This window comes from Prunus dulcis, chromosome 2 (genome assembly GCF_902201215.1).
Source record: "Prunus dulcis chromosome 2, ALMONDv2, whole genome shotgun sequence".
NCBI lineage: Eukaryota > Viridiplantae > Streptophyta > Magnoliopsida > Rosales > Rosaceae > Prunus > Prunus dulcis.
This window is the reverse complement of record NC_047651.1, coordinates 4,537,156-4,561,749: the sequence shown is the minus strand read 5'-3', so window position 1 is coordinate 4,561,749 and position 24,594 is coordinate 4,537,156. Positions and strand designations below refer to the sequence as shown.

Sequence of the window (24,594 nt, the reverse complement as noted above, 5' to 3'; positions counted from 1 at the left end):
AACGAATCTATAGTGGTGTTCCTTTTGATGAGGAAAAGGATATCGGCCTCGAAGGGTCTCTCGGAATTCACCAGTAGGGTTCTGCTAGAACATTCATGGACTTGGCATTCGATGAATGTTTCATGACCTGAAGTTTCTCCTTTTAGGTTAAGTGGGCGATTCTCCTTTTAGGTTAAGTGGGCGAGGCTAGGGTGTAGTGTTTCTCTTGTGTTTTAGGAAGCGGTTGTGTGCTTCTTTTAAAATTTTCTTCGCTTTTATTTTGTTTGTTCGTTGTTTTTCTTCTTCTTCTTCTTCTCCTGTTTTTTCCTCTTTGCAAGCTGATTAATTCCTACACCATGTGGAGAACTATTATTGCCATTATAGGAGGTTTTCTTTGACATATTATGGGAGGAGTTGGTGTGCTCTTATGGGGTCCTTCTTTGTTGCCTATTATGTGTTTTCTTGGTGTGTGCATTGTACAAAGGATTATGATTGTTCTCATAGAAGGCTTTCTTTAACAATTTAGGATGCGTTTGGTATGCTCTTATGCAGGGTCTTCTAGTAGCTTGGTAGTCTGTGTTGATTTTTTGTAATGGTTTGGTTGTTCTGGATTAAACTCTTTTATTAGCCCGTGACATGTGTGGTACTATTTTCTACTATGGGGTTTCTCTTACATGATTTTCCTAGGAAATTTTGAACATGCCACTATTCTTATGTTGTTCTATGTATGAAACTTTTGGATTATGAATGAAATCCCTTTTTCTCTGAAAAAAAAAAAAAAAAAAACGACTTGTAACTTAACTAATTAAGAGTATTTTTTTTTTTTTACTCAAAGTCTTAAGTTTGATTTTTTTCCTTTTTTTAATATTGTTTGAATAAAAAAATAAATAAAAGGAAAAAGTAAAAACAAAAAGAATAAAAAAAAAACTAAAGAAAAACAGGTTAGGCTTCTATATAAGCGTTGATGGGCCCGGCACTACCAAGACATATAAGTTTAGATGAGTTGACACGTAGCCATCTCAAAATCCACCAAACCTCCAACGCAAAGCACGACACCTAATCCGAAGGAGAAAAATATCATCCCTCTCCGAGCATCCCTTCTGTCTCTCCTCTCCACCATAAACTCTCCAACAAAACTTATTTTGCATCTGACTACCCTCTCTGAATCGTTATTTTTTAGTATCAAATCTCTGGTTTCCGTTGAGTCTATCAAGTATTTGCTCTTCTTTGCAAAAAAACAAAACAAAAAAAAATGGCAACTGCAGCACAAGCTGTGATTGCAGCAAACACATTTACATGCACATTCCCTACACAAAAGAGCTTCTTCTTTTCCAAAAGAGTTCAGAAAGTTAATCATCTCACAGTTAGAGCTTCCACTGAAGAAACTGACTGCAATGTTGAAGAATGTGCTCCTGACAAAGAGGTGACCTCTCTCTCTCTCTCTCTCTCTCTCTCTCTCTCTCTCTCTCTCTCTCTCTCTATTTTAGGTGTAGGTATAATATTGTTAATGGGTTTTCATCCTGATGATGGTTATGTTTATTTTTGGTGACTTAAACTTGACAAAAAATAATAATGGGGCTAATTGGTAGCAAGAGCTTTCCATTTAACCCAGAAATGTTATAGATTTTGGGAGTAATGGGGCTAGTTGGAAATACCAGATTACAGGGTTTAATTTCAGAGTAAACAGAGATACTAATTTAGGATTGTTTATTTCCACTTGGTCATTTTTTAGTAATTATTTTACTTCTAACTATGTTTGAGGTCTGAAGACACTAAACAAGCAAATATAAAATGGTTGTGGGAGTAGGATGTGCAAGATCTTATTTCAAAAGAGTTGAGCCCCAATGCTCCAAGCTTTGCTGTCCGCATCCTTCTTCAGTATACCACTGTGATCTTTCTCATGACAAAAACAAAACCTGGAATCTTTTATACCCATAAACAGATTTCCAGGAAAAAACCAATTTCTTACTTCGGAAGATCATAAGCCAGAATGGGACAGAAATTTGATTGAGTCTCAATTCAATTGTTTTTTTTTTTTTTTGGTTCTTTTGGCTGTTGTGCAATTCTGTTTCTTCTACCCTCAATTAAGTATAGTTGGTTTTTAAGGTAATTGCCAAGTTTATCAGTAACACTATGTACAGTATAGTTAGTTGCATTAAACTTGACCGAAAATAATAACTAAATAAATATACACTGATGTTTTTCTTGTGGCATGAATAGGTTGGAAAGGTCAGCGTGGAATGGTTGGCTGGTGAGAAGACAAAAGTTTCTGGGACATTTCCACCTCGCAAACGTGGTTGGACTGGATATGTTGAGAAGGACACCGCTGGCCAGACAAACATATATTCTGTGGAGGTTAGTACTATTCTGTCTTCAAAATGTGCAAGAGTTTTGCATTCAATGTTGTTTTTCCTTTCTTTTTTTTCTTTCCTTTGATGAATGAGTGCGTTATTTCTTAATTTTCAAATGTCAAAGTAACATGTGTTGTAGTTGGACGGACAGAATGATAATTATGAAGAAAACTGTAAAATATTCTATTCAGAGTTTTGAGTTTAAGAGATGAACTATTAGATTTACTAGTCAGTAGCAAGGATTGCCTGAGCAAAGTTATCAATGTCAACAGAAAAATGTAAAACCAAAGTTGACATCTTTTTTCACAAGATATTTTAATAATAGAAATACTTTCAGTTCAGATGACCAAACTTCTGGATTCTGTATTTTGGAAAATTTTAAAAGTAAATTTTATTTCTACATGAGGAGATACGCATTGAGTTAACATGAATTCACCAGTACTCAAAAGTCAAAACTGATGTATTAGTAGCTTATTACGCTTCTTCTTTTCAATGGCAGAAGTACAAAGCTTTTATCACAAAAATAGTAAACATCATTCTCTTTGCCATGTTTTTTGAACTAGTAAATAAGTCTTGCCTCAGGACATGGTGGTTTTAGTTAGAATTAAGCTGAAAATGTTGAGCAGAACACTTAATTGGCAGACTTCGTACGCCAAGACACAATGTAACTCACACCGTTTTAAGCCTTATTTGTGCCTTTGTGTGTGTGTGTGTGTGTGAGTGAGAGAGAGAGAGAGAGAGAGAGAGAGAGAGAGAGAGAGATTCTCTAATAAAGAACTGTTACATATTTGTATGTCTGTGAGAGAGAGGGAGAGAGAGAGAGAGTTATGTTCCCTCTCTCTCTCTCTCTCTCTCTCCCCCCAAACGGATGCACTGCTCTTTCTTAGAAACTTAAGGGGGCTGTTTGTTGCATGTTTGTTTATAACTAGTATCTAGGATTGCTTTTGAACTTGAGTTTGAAAGCCCTGTGCAATTGCAATAGGGTATGATCAATCCCTTAAATTCCATATGGAAGATTAAGTGAGCCATAGAAATGTTAGACACGTGTTAGTTCAGTTTGGGCACGTAGCCAGTAAGAATTATTAATGCATATTGTAGCCATCTGTTACAAGGCTTGGATCTTTTGTCTCTCCTCTCTTCTTTGCTGTAGACTTGAGTCTATGTTACATTATGGTGCGTTAACTCTAGTTACTTCTCTACATTCTCCAGCCTGCGGTTTATGTGGCAGAAAGTGTAATAAGTTCAGGAAGTGCAGGGTCTTCATCCAATGGAGCGGAGAACACAGCAGCAATCGCTGGTGGGCTTGCACTCATCTCCATTGCTGCAGCTTCATCAATACTCCTCCAAGTAGGTAAGAACCCACCTGTGGTGCAGAAGGTAGAATACTCTGGGCCATCACTTAGTTACTATATCAACAAGTTCAAGCCACAAGAGATAATGCAAGCCTCAGTGCCAAGTGTGGTTGAATCTTCCGAGCTAGAAAGCTATGCGCCAGAACCTTCCCAGATTCAGGTTGAATCAGAGGTTCAGCTGGAACCTTCTGCTAACCGTGTCGGCAATATCTCTTAGGCAGTAAACTTGGTGTAATTTCTGAAGTGTAAAATTTACTAAAAGTTTTTCTTGCACTCAATGTATCTGATTAATTATTAGGATGTATGTGATGATACATCTTCAACAACAAAATTTTATATCACAATACAGAAGATGGAAACATGATTTTGTGATTGCCATTGCCATCGACTCTAGGCCTATGGTATGGGTATGGCATAGACTTAAAACTCAAACTTAATGTCAGATTGTGTCTAACAACACAAACTCATTGACAAATTTAATGTGTCAATGAAACAACAAAACAACTGCAAGCTACAAAGTAATATAAACTTTAAAGTATGACAAAAATAAAATATCTAATGTTGGAAAAAAAAAATGATTTTTTTTATTTTCTATTTTTTTTTTTAAGAAGGTAAAGCCACAAAAAACTTAATAACAAAGAAAATAAATAGCACTCAACAAAGAGAAGACGAAGAAATAAGGGGCATAAATTGAAACAAGAAAATAAAAAGAACATAAAACACCAATGACTAAGCAAAGTATTATAACAAAACTCGCCCTTCATATTGTTTGTTCGTTTTGTTGTTGTACTTGTACTAGTTAGGTAAAGTTTCCCATTGACCTAAAGACCATTTGTGATCAATAAGTCAACTTTCTTTTATATTTGAGCGTACCATAGTTACTAGTTAAAAACCCTAACAAACTTGAAAGATGTAATAACTTGCGCCCCAAGCTATTGAATTTTAACAAGTGGTTGTGAATTTGAGTGAGGAATATCTCATAAGTAAGTTCTTTTTCTGCCTCAGACGAGGGAGCACTTTATAATTTATCTTAATACAAACTGGGAAGTAAAGCAAAATACACGTATTTGGAAAATGAAACAAATAAGTGCAAGCAGAATTGCTTGAACTATAAAGCATAATAAAGATTGCCAATTCTTAAGAGGTCTCAGAGATTTGGACTTTCATTTCCTGTAGGAATCACCTTGCCGAATTGATTTCTGATCAGGCTCGACTAGACTTCTTGTGGCTGGAGTGAATCTACTTGCACTGGAATTGCACGTCAGTACCTTCAACTAATAAAGAGTAGTAGGAAATCGATACCAATGACTATATTGGCAGAGCTATAATCAGATTAAGCCATGGAGAGGCTTGGAAAGTGAGCAGAACTGCGAGTTTGCACCTGTTCTGCTTGATGTGGAAATTGTCTCCATGAGATTAAGACAACATGATGTCTTTGAGTAATTTGTTGAGGTTTTCATATACTGAAAAAACTTGAGTTCTTCCCGCTTCAACTTGCTGAACCAAATTTGTAAGAGAAATTAATCTCTTTGAGTTCTACTTGATTCGTCTGTTCTGAACCGCATTTGCAACGAGAGAAACCTCATTTTCTTCTTAATTGTCTTAGCTTCTTCTAACCTGGACTGATTATGTGAGCTTGATTTCTTGTGCTTCTTCTGAGCTAGACTGCTTTTGTAAGCTTGATTGCTTGTGCTTTTCTTAGTTGGACTGCTTCAAAGAAATGATTGCTGCTTGCTTTTGTTCTTGAAGGCTTTGAATATCCTATGATCTTTGGTGTCTATCAGTTTGACTGATTGTGTTTGATGTAGAGATTGATTTGGGTGTTTGGTTGTTTGTTTGATTGTTTTGTTGTGTTTTTCAGTTCAAGTACTCTTATATTTATGGGAGAATGTATGATGATGCCTCTTGGATATTTGAAGAATAACAACTGGAAAGTATTACTCCACTGATCACTAATGGATAAGTGATAAGGAAGTAGTAATTCTCTTGTTTTGGACTGATCTTCCTCAATGCCAAAAGTAACAAAGATCAGCAGCCATCTATGGTGATCACTTTTGGCTCTTTATCAATTAATTCCCCTAAATGCCTCATGTCCGTTCTTTGTAAATTGGATTGTAGTGAACCAAGGATCAATAACCAAGACTTCTTTATCTTTGAATATGTTCACCCGTTTTATGGTTGTTCCTGTGATGGTAGGGTAAAGTTCCCCATTGCCTTGAGAACCACTGACTAGTCAACAAGTCAACTTTCTTTAGTGTGTGAGCGTGCCACTGCTAGCAATGAAAATCCTAGTATACTTCTTAAGAATGGATAACTTGCACCCCAAGTTACTAATTTCTAAACAAGCGATTGCGAATTTGGGTGATGAATATCTCCCAAGTAAGTTCTTTTCTTCACAGTACAAAATTAGTAGTTCTGGCCAGAATAAACGATAAGAAAGTGAACTGTTTTAGGCAGAACTGCCTTTTACAAAGCTTAAAAAGGGAAAACCAACTCTAGAGAGACTAAAAGAGGGTTGGACTTCCATTTCTGCCTGGATAGATGCTTCTGATCCGGGTTGGACTGGGTACGTATGTGCTGCACTGGACTATCAACACCTTTAACTGTCAAGTTTTAGCTGTAAATCGATGCCAATGTTCGAGTTTGGCAGAGCTTTAATCTATTTCAAGCCCTGGAAAGCTTTTTGAACTGGCAGAATTGGAGCCTTTTCAGTCTGTAAGGGGCAGAAGTGGCTGGATTTGATGATTACTGTGCCGAAACTGCACTATAGTACCTGTTCCGCTTGATCAAGGCTGTCCATAAATTTGTTAAGGTTTCCATATTTGTAAAAACCGAACTCTGCTTGGTTTGGCCTATGCTGAACCGAATTTGTAATGAGATAAATATCTCTTTGAATGACTATTTCTTTGAAACTTGAATTGGGTTCAGAGATTCTGGGTTATAGCTGACTTGTTTCTTGTGGCTCAATGAGCTTTTGGTTGCTTCAGTTTATTTGAAGGCTTTTTGAGATCAAGTGATCATTTTGAGTTTTGTCTTCGATTGATTTTTTGGCTGTCCCTTGATCTGTTCATCTCCTCTCATATTTATAGAAAATGCTGGAGTGGGATTTTTAATCTTAAAATAGGCAACAGATTTTCTAAAAAACAAAATCTTTTATTTTTTGAAGTGTCAAAGAAAAGGGAGTTTATCTCTTCTGGCAAGTAAAACCATAACCAGTCAGTTCTAAGGCGGTCACTTGTCTGTTTTTCTGGAAAGAAAACCTAACCCTTTTTTAATTCTAACTGCTCTTTGTAAGAGTTCAGACTGCCATGATGGTTAGTTTTGATCTTCCAGATGAACAACTCCCTGCCTCTTACTTACCTCTTGAAAACGTAGTCTGCTTATCTCTTGAAAGGGCTGCCTGTTTTGGTGCAGAGCTTCTCCATATATATATACTCTGACCTTCTTCTTTTGGCTGAGCAAATATAGAGAAGTCCTTCTGCAAAACCTGCCCTTATTAATTTCCTATCAACCTCTCTATAATAGTTGAAAATTTTGACTTTTCAATGTCAGATAGTCACATGGGTTTGTTTAGGAAAGATCTTTTGATTTTGTCAACCTTCTGGGAGTAGACATTTAGATGGTGAAAAAGGCTGGGATAGTATCTTTTTAGTGGATAAGAAAGCCCCAAATATTTTTTTTGTCTCATGGCCCCTTTTTTGAAAAAGAAATGGTTGGGTGTGTTGGAAATCGGTCCAATCTTAAAAAAGACTCTGGTTGCTTCCTATTATTTCGACATGGGGTTTTTTTTTTATTTGGGCTCTTGATTCCAATTTTGAACAAAAAGCCCAAATTGCTTGGGACCTGAGTTTTGTCTTCCTGGGCTCCCATCGCTGGGCTGGGCATGCATATTTTGGCCCAAACAGTGCTCCTTGAATCTGAACTGTTTTCTGGAAACGGTTTCTAATTTTTAACGGTTCAAATTGAATCAATTGGCCATTAATGTTGTGTGTCATTCTCTTCCGTTTTGATTAACCCACGTCTGCCAAGTTTTGTCTATTGAGCTAGACTTTGTGGGAAACTGGGTATTTACTAGCTAGTTACTAGCTAGTCATCAACAGCTGACGCCTTGCCTTCTTCTTCCCACGTTTCTAAGCTTTTAAAAGAAATTCGAAAACCCCTAGCTCATGTTCATCCGAAAACCTAACTCCTTTAGACTTCGATTTTTTTTTTCTTCAGATTTCTCAGAACCTTTTGCCCTTTTCTTTGATCAGACCTTGATCCTTTCCTAATTATTTCCTCTGTTTCTAGCTCAACTCCTGAAAATGTCATCTCCAAAAACCCATGCCCACAGTTCTTCTTCAGTTCCTCTTGATTACATCACTGGTACTGGGGTTGATAACCATGCAATAGAGGTCAGAAGCAAGCTCTATCCTTTTGCCAAGAAGAATCTGGACGAGAATGTCATTCATTTGTTCCAGAATATCCTAGTTCTAGGCCCTCACTGGTTCAATTTGTCCTTGCTGAAATGGCTGCTCTGTTCAAAGATGACGCTGAAGCTCCCCTGTGTTTCCAGAGGTCTTCTACCCTGGCCTCTCATTCTTGGTTAGCAAGAATTTAAGTCATTCGTTCCCATCCAGTGAAGTGAGGAACAATTCTGTGAAATGGTCAGACTGAATTGACAGACTTCTTCCAAGATATGGAGCTCACTGAAGAAGGAAGGCATGGACAGAGATGAGAATCTACTTATTGCCGCTCTGTGTTTCTAGAACTCTGCCAGTAGCACTTTTGACTTTCGCGTGGGCCCAATGTCTCTAACCCTGCCAGATATTGCTCAAATCTTTGGGTTTAGGCCCCATGGAAGACCTATAGATGCAGTGGGTGATTACCACAAGAGGAAGAACCAAGAGAAATTGGCCAAGCCATTCACCATTTCTTCTGCAACAATCAACCATAACTGTTTGAGGAAGCCATTTGTTGGGTTTTAAACTAGACTTGGCAAGGAACAAAACACAATTGGTTTCGTTAAATCTTTGTTGAATTTTGATACGTTAAAGACATGTGCAAAGTTTGGACAAAAATATATTTTCTGCAGAAGACTAGCCACGAACCCAACTTTGGAGCTGTTGTTCTCCTTTGTTTTAACTCCGTTTTGAGTGTGGTATGTTGGGTTAGAAACTATAGGGAATAAGCTTTAAAACCCCTGCAAGTTTCCACAATTTCATTAACTTTTGGTTGGTCACAAAGTCTGGGTTTAAGTATAGAAAAATAGGGGGAATTTGCATTTTTTTTAGAAGATGATGAACAATAACCGCAGCCAAGCCCACATCTCCCGGTGACGACGTGTGGTGTCTGTTTCGACAGCCTTTGACACTATATTTTTAGTTTATTCCACTCGATTTCTCAATCCGAGTCCAATGGTATATGTTTTGAGTCAATCTGAAGTTGTGTGTCGATGCAGATTTTGTTTAAAGTATCTGTTGTTGTGGGGCCCATGGGACCCAAATTGTAAATTTTGGATAACGGGTGTCGTTGGCCTTGTTTCGGTGTTAACAGGGCATATGACACAGTTTAATATTATTTTGGACGAGATTTGGCCACTTTGGGCCCTGGGTGGGTCCTAGGGGTATTTTCGTCATTTTCACACAGAATCTTTGAAATGTGTATCGTTGAGGCGTTAAGTTGAGATTTACTGGTCTTAGGTGAAATAGAGTGAAGACTGCTTAATAATAATTTGAATTTGAATTTGTTCAGGAATTAGATCAAAAGTGTAGATTCGACAACTTCGAGAACTTTTGAAGGGTAAATTTGGTACTTTAGCTAGTTGGACATGAAGTCGGGTTTCCTGATTTCCTGATGATTGGGCTATGTCACTTTTAATCTTGGTGCTTATATATAGTACTATAAATATGAATGTTATTGTTGCGTTGCTCAGTAAATATTATTTAATGTTATGAGAATATTGTTATTGACGTTTCTCCGTGGATATTATCTGTCGTTGGGTGAATATTATTATCATGTGATTAAGCTTGGAATATTATTGTTATTATCAGTATTATTATTCCACAGAGATGAATGATGTTGTGTAATATCCCAAACCAAAAATTCATAATTAAGGAATATTTTATTTTGCGAAAAGACAATTTTTCCCTCGTAATATTTTATGAAGAAAAAGGTGACTTTTTGATCGAGAAAGAATTTGATAATTCCTCTTGCGCCATTGCGTAGAGCACAGTGAAACGAGTTTATAGACACGTAGTGGGCCCGAATCAGAGTTGTAACGAGAAAGTTATGGTCAAAAGAGTCTCAGTGGCATAACCGTAAATATTTCAAAGTTGGATCTATAAAAACCAGCCAGCTTTCTCTCTCTTTGGGCAGATTCGCCCCGCCGCCTTCCAGAGCTTGCTGGCGCCGCCTCAGGGAACCACCGGCCACGGGACCGGTGGCGATTGAACCGCCATCGAGTCCCCTACCTTTCTCGACCCTTCCCCGCCTGCGGCACGGCCTGTACTGGCCGGAAAATGCAGAAAACCGCCGGAATGTCATCGAAACTTCACAGCCGCCGATCTCCCTCCTCCGGCCACCATTTCCGTCGACCCAGGCACCCGAGACCAGACAGGCTCGCAGGAGAGACCGTTAGGAGGTCTAGCGAGCTCGGACCATGAGTGAGTGGACTTTCTTTCATAAATGATTTTATATAAATGAGTTATATAAATGATTTATATAAATGAGTTTACATAAATGATTTTATATTGATTTTATATAAATAAGTTTTTATAAATGAGTTTATATGAGTAAATTTCATTATTTGATTTTGAATAAGTTTTATCGAATGTTTTCCGAGCATGATTTGTGCCGTAAAATATCTTTATTTCTATGCTGCTTAGTTGAACATGCTAGAAAGTGATAGAAAGCAGAGTTGAGATTTATATCAGAGAAAATAGCAGCTTAGTTTCAAACTTGCCAAATACAGTGATTTATCAGATTTTTCTAAAATATTTATTTTTAACCACCGTGAGTACCCAACTATGGTTATTACCCTCAGTTGGACCGATGTCTACGGACATCCAGTCTATTTTTCAGTTTCGTCAGTGCACTTGACATTGCCTCACGAGTTTCGGGGACGCTCGGACCGTGAGTGCCAGGATTTGCGGCTCGGCAGACTTGGTGTCCCGAGACCTGCCAGGATTTGCAGCTCGGCTGACTTCGTGTCCCCGAGACCTGCCAACGGATCAGGCTAACTATAGTCCCCTGTATCCTGCCAGGATTTGCAGCTCGGATAGATTGTGTGTCGCCGAGACCTGCCAGGGAAATTGACGGAATTACAGGGGTACATCCGAGTGGTAGTTTTGATTAATTGCAGTGCTTTAATTCAAGTTTTGAGTACATTGCTTTATTGCAGGTTTGATTTCAGTACTTTTATGCAAATTGGATTTCAATGCTTTCATGCAAGTTTTATTGCTCTTGAAAGCGATTGCATATATTTCTATAAATATGTAACTGCGTTGATTTTCATATGTTTCCAAGATAGTTTAGATATTCAATTGTACTCAATTGTATTTGATTTCATTGTTTTTATGCGAGAAGTATCGAGTTCGAATATGATTTACATATAATGCCTTGAGTTTAGTATGCTTTAACTGCATAATACATGTTTGGATTTATTTCCTTATTTTTACACCGGGGGTTAGTATATTCTTAGATATTTTATGAACCTTTATTTTTGGTCCACTCACACTTTCAACTATTTTGCGCCCCTAGGCTGTAGCGTGCACAAGACATCCACCACCGGGCCATCTTGACTTCCGCGCCTTCTGGTTCAAAAGTGTTGGTATGTAAAACAATTAAGTGATCCGTAAGCTATCAAAATTGCTCTGATATATTGCTCTAGAGAGGGAATGGAACTTTTGACAAGTTTATTGAGGTGCTGGCTATTGGTTGTTGGATATTTATGCTTGTTTGACAGGTGTAAGTTTTGGGATTGAGCAAAATATAAGGGAGACTCTGCCGAAATTTCGGTAAAAGTCAAGGTCAAAATTTTAAGAAAAAGGGCAAATAGGTCTTTTGTGCCCGACATTTGCTAAGTGTCGGACACGCACAGGGTTCGACTCGGATTCCAAAGCAAAATTTGATTCGGGTCCTGTCTTGTTGTGCTGCATTACATATGCTTCATAAATACAGTGCTGTTTGGGGTGTGTGTGTCGTTTGAGGTATATCAAAGGGGTGGGAGACGGCCTTAGATTTATCTGAGTAAAAATGTGGAATATATTTAGGTGATAGGAGCATGGGTTAAATATATTGAGGTGATAGGAGCAGGGCCTCTAATAAAAAGTGAAAGTTGATAAATTCGTAAATAAAAGAAAAATGGGTTAAAGGACGGATGGGCATTAGTTCATATTTTAGGATATTTGGAGCCACAATTATGAAAAGCATGGTATGGGAAATGTAGCCTTGTTGCCCTAAGGTATGAATTTGTGGGATTAGAAGGGAGTGAGTTCATGGTATCACTGCAAATGCAAATTTATTTATCTGGTTTGGTTGCAAAATTTATGTATCTTGTGTTGTATGATGCATGAAACTTTGATTAACTGTGATAGTTGACCTTGAGGGGTTTGAAGGTACTCTACTGGGCATTAGAATGTTCATACCCTAATAGAGTGTGCAGGATTCAAGGCAAAGTTTGAGGAAGCAGGTTTTAACCAAGCTACTAGGCATTTGTTTTTATTTGTGTAATTAATATTTGTAAGTAGTCAGCTGTTTAATAAAGATCTTAGTGTGTATTTAACTACGAGGTACTGCGACTTTGATTTTGTATTGTTAAGTAAATTTGTATGATTTGTGGCTCTATTTCTCATCATATATCATGGTTGTAGAATTTTATTCTTATGACTATGGTATTCCTGATTCGGAAATATTCCTTATTCTCGAATCAGTCGTGACATGGTGGTATTAGAGCTTAGGTATTAGATTCTTTGGGTAGAACTTGTAAAGTTGTGCAAAGGACCTAGAAATAGGCTTGAATTTTAGAGTTGTAACAATATAGGTTTTGAGGGTCTCTGCAACTTTTTGAGGAAAATCCAGTAATCGTTAGTACACAAGTTTATTTAAAATTAGATCGGTTATTGATATATGCAAGTACTTCTATTTCAGGAAGAGCGATCATTAGCGTATTTATAGATTTGCGTATTATAGTGTATTAAAATTAGTGTGATGTTGCCTGGGAATGATCACTATAAGCTTGACTTGAAGGGTAGTGTGTGTAATGTAAATCATTGTTGTTTTTACGAGTTTAAGTGGTTATTGGATACATATATAAAAGTTTAAGAATTTAAATTCGTCAATTTTAACATTAGTCCAATTTGATTTGGTTTAGATTTTTTACTTAAAGATTGGAAAGTGGCTGGATGTATGAGGAATAAGTTGAGGAGTTGAAATGTTAATTGATTTTGTTGAATATGTTTAGGTATATATTGTTAAAGCCAAAGGTTGTGATATTTTGGAAACATGTGCTAGTAGATTGTCGTATGAGTATTGGAAAAAAAATTATATGTGGTGATTACTTTGGAGAATAATGTTAATAATTGAAGGAGCATTGTGCAATAACTAGACTATCCACAGAGACGTATGGCAAATTATGGACAATAGGGTTGTTGGAATATATGGTGGTTTGAGATATCAAGGAAGATTGTGTGTACCATTGTTGGACGATTCCGAGGGAGAGATATTGAATAAAGTTCACCATTCTCAATATATGGTACTTACGAGGATCACTAAGTTATATAAGGACTTGAAGAAATAATGGTGTAATTAGATTTGGTTACAAATGATTAAGTTGAAATGATTGATAGTTATTACATCAAAGTGAATGATGATAATTGAATTAGAATGTTGAAATTAAACTGCTGATATGTTTTGAGTCTCGTGGAGGTTTTAATTAAGTTTCTTGGATGTGTGATTTCGAAGGATGGAGGTTCAATGGATACTCCCAAATTGGAAGCAGTGTTGAATTACAGTCAGAATACTATGGTGATAAAGATCCGTAGTTTCCTGGAATTGGATAAATTTTGTATATGGTGAGTTAGCCTATGAAGTCTAATTTTGGTGTTACTCAGCGTAGAGAATGGAAGAAAATTTTGATAAATATTGAGTATGATTTGGAGATTTTATTTGAGAATTATTGCTAAGCCTAAAAAATTGTGATTTTGGATAAGTAAAAATTGGTATTAAATATGAAAACGGTGTTGATGATTAAAGAGTACATGTGTTGCTTGAAACAATTAGACTTGGAGAGGGAGTCTAATTAATACTTTTGGAGATGCATTTAGATAAACAAATGATTTTAAGGTTATAAGAAGTGTATAAATTGGAAGATCCCTATAATGAAATCATTAAGATAACTCAGATGCAATTGGAGAAAAGATTGTAAGTTTTGGTCGTTAGTTACTTAGGAATATGATTTCAAATTTGGTTGATTAAGTGACTTGGGTTTTTAGTTCTGTGTGGGTGATATTGTTATGATTCTTCATAAGGGAATGAAATTATTTTAGATTTGGGGATGATCCATAAACAAAGATGCATGTGGAAAAGAAAATGGAGTTAATAATGCTAAGTTGAAATTTCTTGTAAATACTTAAGAAAGAAATATTGATATTAATGACATTATGTTTGGAACATTTTTTTACGGGGCAAATGATAACACCTTAGTTCAGGGGGCATTGCTGTAATTTTTGTACTTTATTTTTTGTTGCTATGTATATTTACATATATAGATATGAAAGGATTATAAGCTTTGTGGTAAAAGGAATGCTTACAAATTTCTTTTTAAGTGACTATGAAATGGGATTATAAGGTAACTTTGGAGGATCTGCGCATGGTTTTTAGAGATATGAAAACAACTTAATGTGGGCATTGTAATCAAATCATTTTGAAAACATTGGTGATCACTTATCAGATATTTTGTATCAAAGTTGAAAGTTCAGCTCTTGAGGTATAAGAACATGTTGATGGTATATATGAATTAAATAGGCTTTGAAATATGTATGATGATTCTTGGTGATGAATATTGAAAATACATATGCGTGAATGTAATTAGGTTGGACATGACTAAGTCCCTGACAGGTTAAGGTTTTTGAAGATCAATACGTGCTAAGAATGAATTTGAAACTTGCCAAGTATTATAATGTACATTCTTGTGTCTTGAGATAGAGAGTATGTTATATCTAAAATATAAGTTGTACGTTAAGTGATCGGATTAAAGAGATCATGATTCATATGGAGGACTTTGGAGATATAATGATTCAGAGGAAAAATAATGCTTGCGAAATTGAGAGTATGAAATGAGAAGTAGACAACCCAATTCATACAAGCAGTATAGTACTTCAATTAGAGGAAGAATTTTCTTTAAGGAGGGTAGGATTTAATATCCAAAAAAAATAACTTTGGGTGATTGATTTAATTTTACCCCACCTGTTTTTGAATACTATGGGCTATTCTCCATTTTTAGAAAATAAGGCCCATACACTGTTTGTAGAGAAAGCCCGATAGTCAATGGGGCTGGCGTGCATAATTTAGGCTCAAACAATGCCCCCTAAGTCTGAATCGTTTTGTTAAAAATGATTTTCAGACTTAATGATAAACCCATTTAATGATGCGCGCCATTTTGTTCCATTACTTTAGCTCACATCTATTCATTGATTGGATGTTTTGGGAAAGTGGGTATTAACGGCTGCGTAATTTTGGGCATCTCTTCTCCTCCCACAATCTCCTTCCTTCAGATTATAAAACTGATTTCTTCATTGTTTGACGAAATCATCAAACCTAAGTTCTTTAAACTCTCAATTAATCCCAAAATTTCTTGACTTTCTTGAAAATTTTCAAACCTCTCCTCAATTCTACCTAAAAATTTACGATGGCCTCCCTAAAAACTCGTGCTAGAAGCTCTTCTTCTTCATTCCTTCCTCCTCATATATCAAGCGAAGGTGTCGACAAACATGCTATTGGGATTAGAAGCAAGCTTCATCCATATTGTAAGAAGAATTTGGATGCAAATATCCTTCATTTGCTTGGAAATGCTCTTGTTTTGGGGGGTCCTGTCTGGTTTGGGAAAGTTCTTGAGGATATGGCCAAGCTTTTTAAGGAAGATGTTGAAGTTCCACTTTGCCATCGTAATCATTCTCTAACATTTCATTCCTAGGTCATCAATGCCATTGGAAGAAAGCTAGTATTGATGATGCTTTAATTTTGTCCAAGCACTTAATTAATAGAGATGAAAACCTGCTAGCTGCTGCTATGAGTTTTTGGTATTCTTCTACAAACACTTTCGACTTCCGTGTTAGTCCTAGGATATATTCCATTCTAAAACTCATGTATTTGATCGCGTTTAGTGTACTTCTTCTTCTGCAAGCACCTACACATATATCTTGGTGTCACTACACTCAATGACTTGATACTTCGTTATTCTCTACATATAAGGAAGATATTGTGTGTATTGGTCTTGGCGAAATATCAATGCCCAATTGATACTCCTATGACCATGAACATGTTTAGAATTAGGGATCATGATAAGTTTTGGTGTATGCATTTCATTACATAGTTTTCATTTCCACTTGTATATTCCTAAGACTTTAGTTCTTTCGTATTTCAAAAGATAACATGATCATGAATTAAAACAATTGGTCTTGCCCATAAATAACTTAAATAAGTCATTACATAAGATTTCCTTAACAGTAACTATTACATAATTAGTTGGATTTAAGGGCATATTTTTTTACACAAATAACTAAAAATTCATATTTTATTCAAACCTTAGCAAGAGAAAGGTATAGGTTTTTACCATAAGATATTAAAGATCATATGATTATTTAGAATATGAGAAAAACACACCCCTTCAGTTATATATCCAAGCATTTCTTTTTAATTTGAAAAATAATTTACAACATGGTATCAAAATTATTACTAAAAGTTGTTCTCATTATACTATTTATTTAGCTAGTATTAACATGGTAGACTATAGAGAACTACATTTAGAGCATAACTAGAAAACCTATTCAATTACCCCAAAATTATTAGCATTAACATGGTAGAATATAGAGAACTACATTTAGAGCATAAGCAGAAAACCTACTTAATTACTCTAGGATTATTAGCAGTGTATGGTTACTTAAGTCAACTTTATGTTGAAAGTAGTGATCATTTGTCTTAATTTTCTTCCAAACTAAAAGAAGTAATAGATTTTGATCTCCCTCTCTGGAAAAATGTAAAATTAGATTTCACAAATATACTTCCAGAATGGTTTAAAGATAATTTTTACCTATGTAGAGCACGACACAATATAATTATTTCTCAAGATGAGTTGCTTAGTTCCAGTAAGCAAGATATTAAAAAATACAAATGAGCAATATTAGCTAAGATAATGACAACTCATACTGAAACATCTTGGGAGAAGAAGAAATACATAAGATAGACAACATGATGGAAGCATAATGAAGCCATAGCAGCATATGCATGAAGTTCATGTGAAGAGATCATCCTAGCAACAATAAAAATATACAGAAAGTAAGAATAAGTAATCCAATTCTTTGGCTCCATATGGCAAGTAAGAAGCAAGACTTTTGGCACCATCTGAAAATAAAGAGGACTCATTAAGCAGTCTAAAAATAAATAAAGGCATTTTTGTCCAACCACTACAAAATACATATGTATAAGTCCTTTTGAATGAATATAGCCCTGAATGGGCTGAATCCTAATGGTCTATTTGGTTCATGGGAAAGGAGGCTTGAGGATGAGAAATCAATTGCTTTCACATGTTTGGTAAGTTCAGGCATGGGAAATGGCTGCCTGGCACATAGGAAAGTAGGATGGAAAGTGAACCTCCTCTCAACTGGGGTTTTGTTTTCCCTCATCATGGGAAAGTTTGGGAAAATGAGCCAACATTCAATGAACATTTTTCATGACCAGTTTGTCCCCATTAACAATTTAAAATTACAGTATATCATTGAATGTACTCTTTTCTTATTTGATTTAATATGGGTAGAATTGGAAAATTATACAAACTTTGTTTTCCATTCCTACTCAAAACAAACATGGGAAAGGAAATAAAATGAAATCTCCCAGTTACTTTCCTAACATTATAAAATGTGGGAAAGAAATCTTCCATTTTCCATTCCTTAAGAAATAATATGGGAATTGATTTCCCTTCAAATCCATTATGTGAACCAAATGGGGCCTAAGACCATCTCCACCGCAACCTATTTTGCCAGGACAAGAGGCCCCCCAAGTGGGGTTTGGACCTCCAGCGCAGGAGAAGCAGCCTGAGCAAGCCCAAGGGCAGATCTTGCCTGGGCTTCAGCCTGAAGGCGCTGACGTCAGTGAGCAAAACAAATTCAAAAAAATTCAATTTTTTAAAAGAAAAATACCAAAAATTTATGGATATTTTCTCTATAAATACATAACAATTTTTTTTTTTATAAAAAAAGTCAATTTCTAAATTGTTTATATTTTGTTGCATATTCTTTTTTTTTTTCTTGCCCTTGCCCTAACCTTTTGGGGTGGAACCAAAAAAAACAAGGCTGCCACTATTCACGTAAATAATAGCAGCCCTTGCCTTGACTTTGCCTTAGCCTTAGCCTTTTTGGGTGGACATGTTTTAAAGTAGGCCTCATCATTTGGCTCGCAGGCTCATGGGTTGATAAGGGCCCGCCTGGCCCATTGAATAAAAGCCCGGTCCGGCCTGGCCCTTTATGGGCTTTGAGATGGCCCGGCCTGCCTTGGGCCGAGCTAGGCTTGGGCTTGGGTGTCTGAAGCCCGGTCCAGTCCATAGGCCCGGCCCGATTAAGCCCATGAAAGCCCAACCCGGCCCGCCCACAAAAGCCCGTCCCGTTAGGTCCGCATATATATATAATTGTATATAAATAAGAGTTTAGGTTTAGGATTATATCACTTAAATCACATATATAATTTGTTTCATTTCATTTACTTTTCGTTACTCATTCCTAGTTTATAATTGGATGATTAGCACATTAATTTGTGTCAATTATGAATTCAACAATTATATATATATATATATATATAAAAGATGAACAACATATCACATCACCAAATATAATCATATCACGAAACATAATCGTACCACCAAATATAATCATGCTTTTCTTGAACACATCACCAAATATTTGCATATTTATTCATACCATCCTTAAATTTTTATTTTATTTTATACTTGGTATTTTTTAAAATGATTTCTTAAAACGTATTATGATCTAATTATGTAATAACCTCAAAAATAATACGTGGTTTTATTATTTTTGTGGAAAATCTTATAAGTTATGTGACTTTATTGGGTGTTTTATGAATTTGGTTTGAAGTGAAAATATTAGAATTAAGTGAGTTTAATCTTAAATTTGGACTAAAATGCCTTTATGATTAAATTTATGATTTTTTTTAATGAAGTAGGGCCCGTTTAGGCCCACCCCAGCCCGATGAGCTTTCTGAAGCCCAGCTCATGGGTCGGGCTTGGGCTTTGAACTTTCTAAAAAAACCTGGCCCGATATTTTCTCTCTTCTCTTTAAAGCCCAGTCCGACCCGACCCAAGCCCAATAAATTTGAGCCGGGCTAGCCCGGCCCAATCCATTGACGAGCCCTACTCTAAGAGCAACTCCACTCATAAGGGCTAAGTCTAGGGAAAGGGCAAGGAAGGGCTGCCATTATTTACATGAATAGTGGTAGCCTTGCCATTTGTGGTTCCACCTATGAAGGCTAAGTCTAGGGCAAGTCTAAGGAAAATACTATTCATTGTACTTTATTTCCTTTTTTTTTTTATACTTTAAACCATTAATTATGATAATCTTTTGTAATTAAATTTTTGGATAATATTTTTGGTTGTCACGTGTCCATTATTTTTCAGAAAAGATTTTCGGATGAGAATCTCGGTTGCCACGTGTCTTATTCCAGATAAAATTTTCGGATATTCATTAAAAAAAATTATAATCTCAGATTTCAGATAACATTTTCACCCTCTAAAATTGTACCACGTGTCCCATGTCAGATAAGATTTTCAGATATTTAAAAAAAATTATAATCTCATATTTCAGATAAGATTTTCACCCTCTAAAATTGTGCCACGTGTCATCTCTGTCAGATAAGATTTTCAGATATTTTTTTAAAATTATAATCTCATATTTCAGATAAGATTTTCATCCTCTAAAATTGTGCCACGTGTCATCTCTATCTTCTGAATCCCTCTATAAAACTACACCATCAACTCATACCTCTCACACCATCTCTTATCTATTCCTTCATTTCTCAGATTTTACAAAACACATTCTACTCTCAATGTCAAACTTGAGGAGGGTGTTGGAGAGGCAACAGAAAGAAAGGGAAGAAATCCGGCGTAGACGTGCTGAAGAAGATCGGGACGCCGATGAAGAAGAGGAACAAATGCTTGCAGCAGCGGTGTGTATGCTTAATCAATCAAGGCAACACCGTCGTCCTCGTGCCCCAAATGTGGACAGACGTAGAGAGTCTCGGGGTAAGAATCTCTTGGAGGATTACTTTATCCCAAATTCGTTATATCCTGCTCATAAGTTTCGAGAGAGATATAGAATGCAGCCACATTTGTTTCAAAAAATCATGCATGATATTTGTAATTACGACACATACTTCATTCAAAAGCATGATGTGTTGGAGTTTTGGGTCTTATCCCGGAGCAAAAACTTACAGCTGCTTTGCGGATGCTTGCTTATGGGGCATCTGCAGAGCAGGTGGATGAGATTGCAAGGATGGGAAAATCAACTATCCTAGAGTGCTTGGTGAGATTCTGTGATGCAGTGGAAAATTTGTACACGAGGGAGTACCTTCGCAAACCCACGCCGAGGGACCTGCAAAGGCTGCTACAAAAAGCAGAGGCTCGAGGTTTCCCAGGCATGATTGGAAGCATTGATTGCATGCACTGGCAGTGGAAGAATTGTCCTACTGCTTGGCAAGGAGAGTACGGGAATCGAAAGGGCCAAAAAAGTATAATTTTGGAGGCCGTAGCTTCATTCGACTGTTGGGTTTGGCATGCCTTCTTTGGGGTTGCCGGATCTCAGAATGACCTCAATGTCCTTGGTCAATCCCCGGTGTTCGACGAGGTATTGCGAGGTCATTCCCCCCAGGTCACATACCAAATCAACAATACCGTATACTCTGGTGCGTACTACCTTGCCGACGGAATTTATCCTAGGTGGACGACATTCGTGAAAACAATTCCGAATCCCCAATCCGAGAAGGAAAGAAGCTTTGCTTCCTTTCAAGAAGGTTACAGGAAAGACGTGGAAAGGTGTTTCGGTATCTTGCAAGCTCGTTGGGCAATTATCAGGGGTGCTGCTCGGATGCTAGACGAGGAGGTGCTGAGGAGTATTATGATGACTTGCATCATCCTCCACAACATGATTGTGGAGGATGAGTATGACTACGATGCTCCAGAGGTGTTTGAACCCGATCCCATGAACACGGCGTTGACAAGAATATATGAAAGGCCGATGGGACCAAATGGACTACCAATGGAGCCCGAACCGTTAGTTCGGGATGGTCGATTCAACAACCCCATGATTGATCGTTATGAAGAAATGCAATCTTCATATGTTCACGAGAGACGTCAAGTTGACTTGATCGAGCACTTGTGGGAGATGAAAGGCAATCACAATGGATGAAGTCAAGATTAGTGCTTTGTTTGGAATTATGCTTTGTTTTTAATTATGCTTTATTTTGTGTGTGGTGTTTTTTGGAATTATGCTTTTATTTATTATTATTATGCTTTTATGTATGGTTTGTTTTGTGTGTTGTTTGCAATAAATTAAGGTTTGTTTTTAATTAATCTTTGTTTTGATGCTCAAATGTTTTTAATAAATAGTCATATTATTTAATGCTTTTTTTATTTAATGAAAAGGAAACAATACAACAAATTAAAGGATAATACAACAATACAACAATACAACAATACAACAATACAACATATGGCAAAGGTGTTTCAATACAACCTAATGGTTTTCATCATTTAACCAATCCGTATTGCTAGGTCCGTCATCATGGAAAAGTTTTCTTCTCATCACATCCCTTCGTCTATGCTTCCAATAGGCCTTTGTTTCAGGAGACATATGGCTCGTATCCATGGCCATGATTTTCATCTCTCTATCATCCATGTCTTTTTCTTGTGCATGCTGCTGTTGAATTGCAAATGTTTCCTCTCGTGCCTTGTCCACTTCATCTCTTTTCAAGTCTCTCTCAATTCTTAGTGAGGTGTTCTTAGCTATTTGCTCCAATAATTGTACACATTCATTGTTCGAAGTGCCCCCTCTCTTGGCCTTTGCCGCCTTTCTCCCAATAGGTCTCGGCGGACGTGGGAGTGGTGACTCCGTTTCCATTGGGGAGTCCAATGGCGAATCGGTTGATGGTGAATCGTGGAGCGGCGTCTCATTCAACACAACCGGCGGACCGGTGGGAATAATTTTGAATCTCGAACAATCCTTCACAACTTCCCAACATTGGAAATGCACGAAACTTTTTTTGCCTTGCCCCATGGCACCGAACCACATTTGTGCTTGTATGATCTATTAAAAATAAATAATTGGAAGTGCAAGAAAAAAAATTATTATGCAAGAAAATATAAACTATTTTGAAATGCAAGAATAAAATTGATTATGCAAGAAAATATAGACAAATTGGAAATGCAAAAAGAAAAAAAAAAGATTATGCAAGAAAAAGAAATAGAATATGCAATAAAAAAAAGTTACATTAAATTGATTAAAATGGCAATTATAAATATTTTACCTCATCGGATAGATTTTGACCGCTTCGAATGTTCTCCCTTGCTTTTGTCAAGGCATTTCTCCATTTCCCTAACTCTTTATTCAGAAGTTTCCATCTACTAGACAAGGCCATTTCGGTCCGAATGGAACCCGATCTTTGACAAAATTCTCCATGAATTTTGCTCCACATATGATGGAACTTCATCTCATTGCCCGTGATAGGGTCATGACTAACGTTCACCCAAGACTGACACAACGCAATATCTTCCTGAGTTGACCACGAGCCTCCGGTTTCGACAGAAGATGCCATTTGTTTTTTTTTTTGTTTTTTTTTTATACAAATGGAAAGTAGTAGAAAAATGTGAGTGGAGAGTAAAAAATATTGGAAGGAGAAGAGTTTGTATGGAGAATTGGTGTGGGAAGTGAAAAATGTGAGTGGAGAGTAAAAAATATTGGAAGGAGAAGAGTTTGTATGGAGAATTGGTGTGGAAAGTGAATAATGTGAGTGGAGAGTAAAAAATATTGGGGATGGAGAAGAATTGTATGAAGATTTGGTGTGGAAAGTAAATAAAATGGTTAGGTATTTATAGGGAAAAAATACAGAATTTTTTGGTATTTTTTTTAAAAAAATTTCAAAATTTTTTCAAATTTTTTTAGCCAAAAAAAACGAGGACCGTCGGATTTCTGGAAAAAAACCATTGAAGCGTCCCTATCGCGACACGTGGCACTTGCCCGTTGGGTTATGTCAGGGCTGACGTCATCGCGCGGAAATCAAATTTTTTTTTACCGTTGGAGCGTGTAATTCAAGCGCCAACGGTAAAAAAAATTTGAGTTGCCGTGCGCTGACGTCAGAAAACTCGAGCTGAAGCTCAGGCAGAACTTGCCCTTGAGCCTGCCGGGGTGGGTGGGACCCAGCAGTTGCCCGGGCTGCTTCTCTCGCACTGGAGCGCTGTTGGGCTCCCCTAGGCGGCCTTTCCCTCGATTTTGGTCTTGCGCTACCAGCAGCTGAGCCCAAGGCTGGGGGAAAAAAAATTCGCTCCAGCGGTGAGCCCAGGACCGGGGGAGAGTGGGTCCCACCAACACGGGCTTGCCCGAAGGTCAATTCAGCCCGAGGTGAAGCCCGCGGGCTGTGACATCAGCGCTTGCGTCATACTGACGTCCGCAAGCTCGTTCAAATTTTTTTACCATTGGCGCGACGGTAAAAAAAATTTGAACCAGCGCATGCTGACGTCAGCTCCAAAGGGAAGATGCCACGTGTCGCGCCCCCAGCGCGCCGATTAGCTTATCCGTATCCAATCCAACGGCTGACATTTTTTGGGCAACAAAATTATTATAAAAAATCAAAATTTTTTTTAAAAAATTTAAAAAAATTATGATATTTTTTTTTTCTATAAATACCTATAAATACCCTTCACTTTCAACACCAATCCTCATACATTTCATTATACTTTTACTATTATTCACTCTTTACTCAACATTTTCCTCTTTTTCACCTTGTATTTTTGTTTCATATTTTTATGGCTTCTTCTATCGAAACTGGAGGGGCTTGGAGCACCATGGAAGATGTTTCCTTGTGTGAGGCTTGGCTCCAAATTTGTCATTGTCCCGTGTCCGGTAATGAGATGAAATTTTTTCATATGTGGAAAAAAATTCATGCCTAATTTTGTGAAAAAATTCTGGGGTCTACTCGTACGGAGATGGTATTATCTAGTAGGTGGAAAATTCTCAATAAAGAGTTGGGAAAATGGAGAGATGCCCTAGCAAAAGCGATGGACAACTGTAGAAGCGGGGAAAATCGTACTAACGAGGTAAGTATGTTATAATTTTTGTTTTATTAAGTTTAATCTCCTAATATAAATATTTTGTTAATATTTATTGCATTTTCAATATTTTGTTAATATTTCTTGCATTTTAAATATTTTGTTCATATTTCTTGCATTTTAAATATTTTGTTAATATTTCTTGCATTTTCAATATGTTGTTAATATTTCTTGCATTTCCAATTGTTTCTTAATTTTCTTGTACTTCTAATTGTTTCTTGCATTTTCAATATGTTGTTAATATTTCTTGCATTTCCAATTGTTTCTTAATTTTCTTGCATTTCTAATTGTTTCTTAATTTTCTTGCATTTCTAATTGTTTCTTGCATTTT

At 36.8% G+C, this 24,594-nt stretch overlaps 1 protein-coding gene across 1 annotated transcript; it reads left to right on the top strand.

Moving 5' to 3' along the window:
* Window positions 1-960: 960 nt before the first annotated feature.
* LOC117618644 (protein MAINTENANCE OF PSII UNDER HIGH LIGHT 1) lies at window positions 961-4,060 on the top strand. Its single transcript, XM_034348314.1, has 3 exons — window positions 961-1,402; window positions 2,200-2,334; window positions 3,540-4,060. The coding sequence occupies exons 1-3, from the start codon at window positions 1,232-1,234 to the stop codon at window positions 3,897-3,899; spliced, it is 666 nt and encodes a 221-aa protein (XP_034204205.1). The 5' UTR covers window positions 961-1,231; the 3' UTR covers window positions 3,900-4,060.
* The last annotated feature ends 20,534 nt before the right edge of the window (window positions 4,061-24,594 follow it).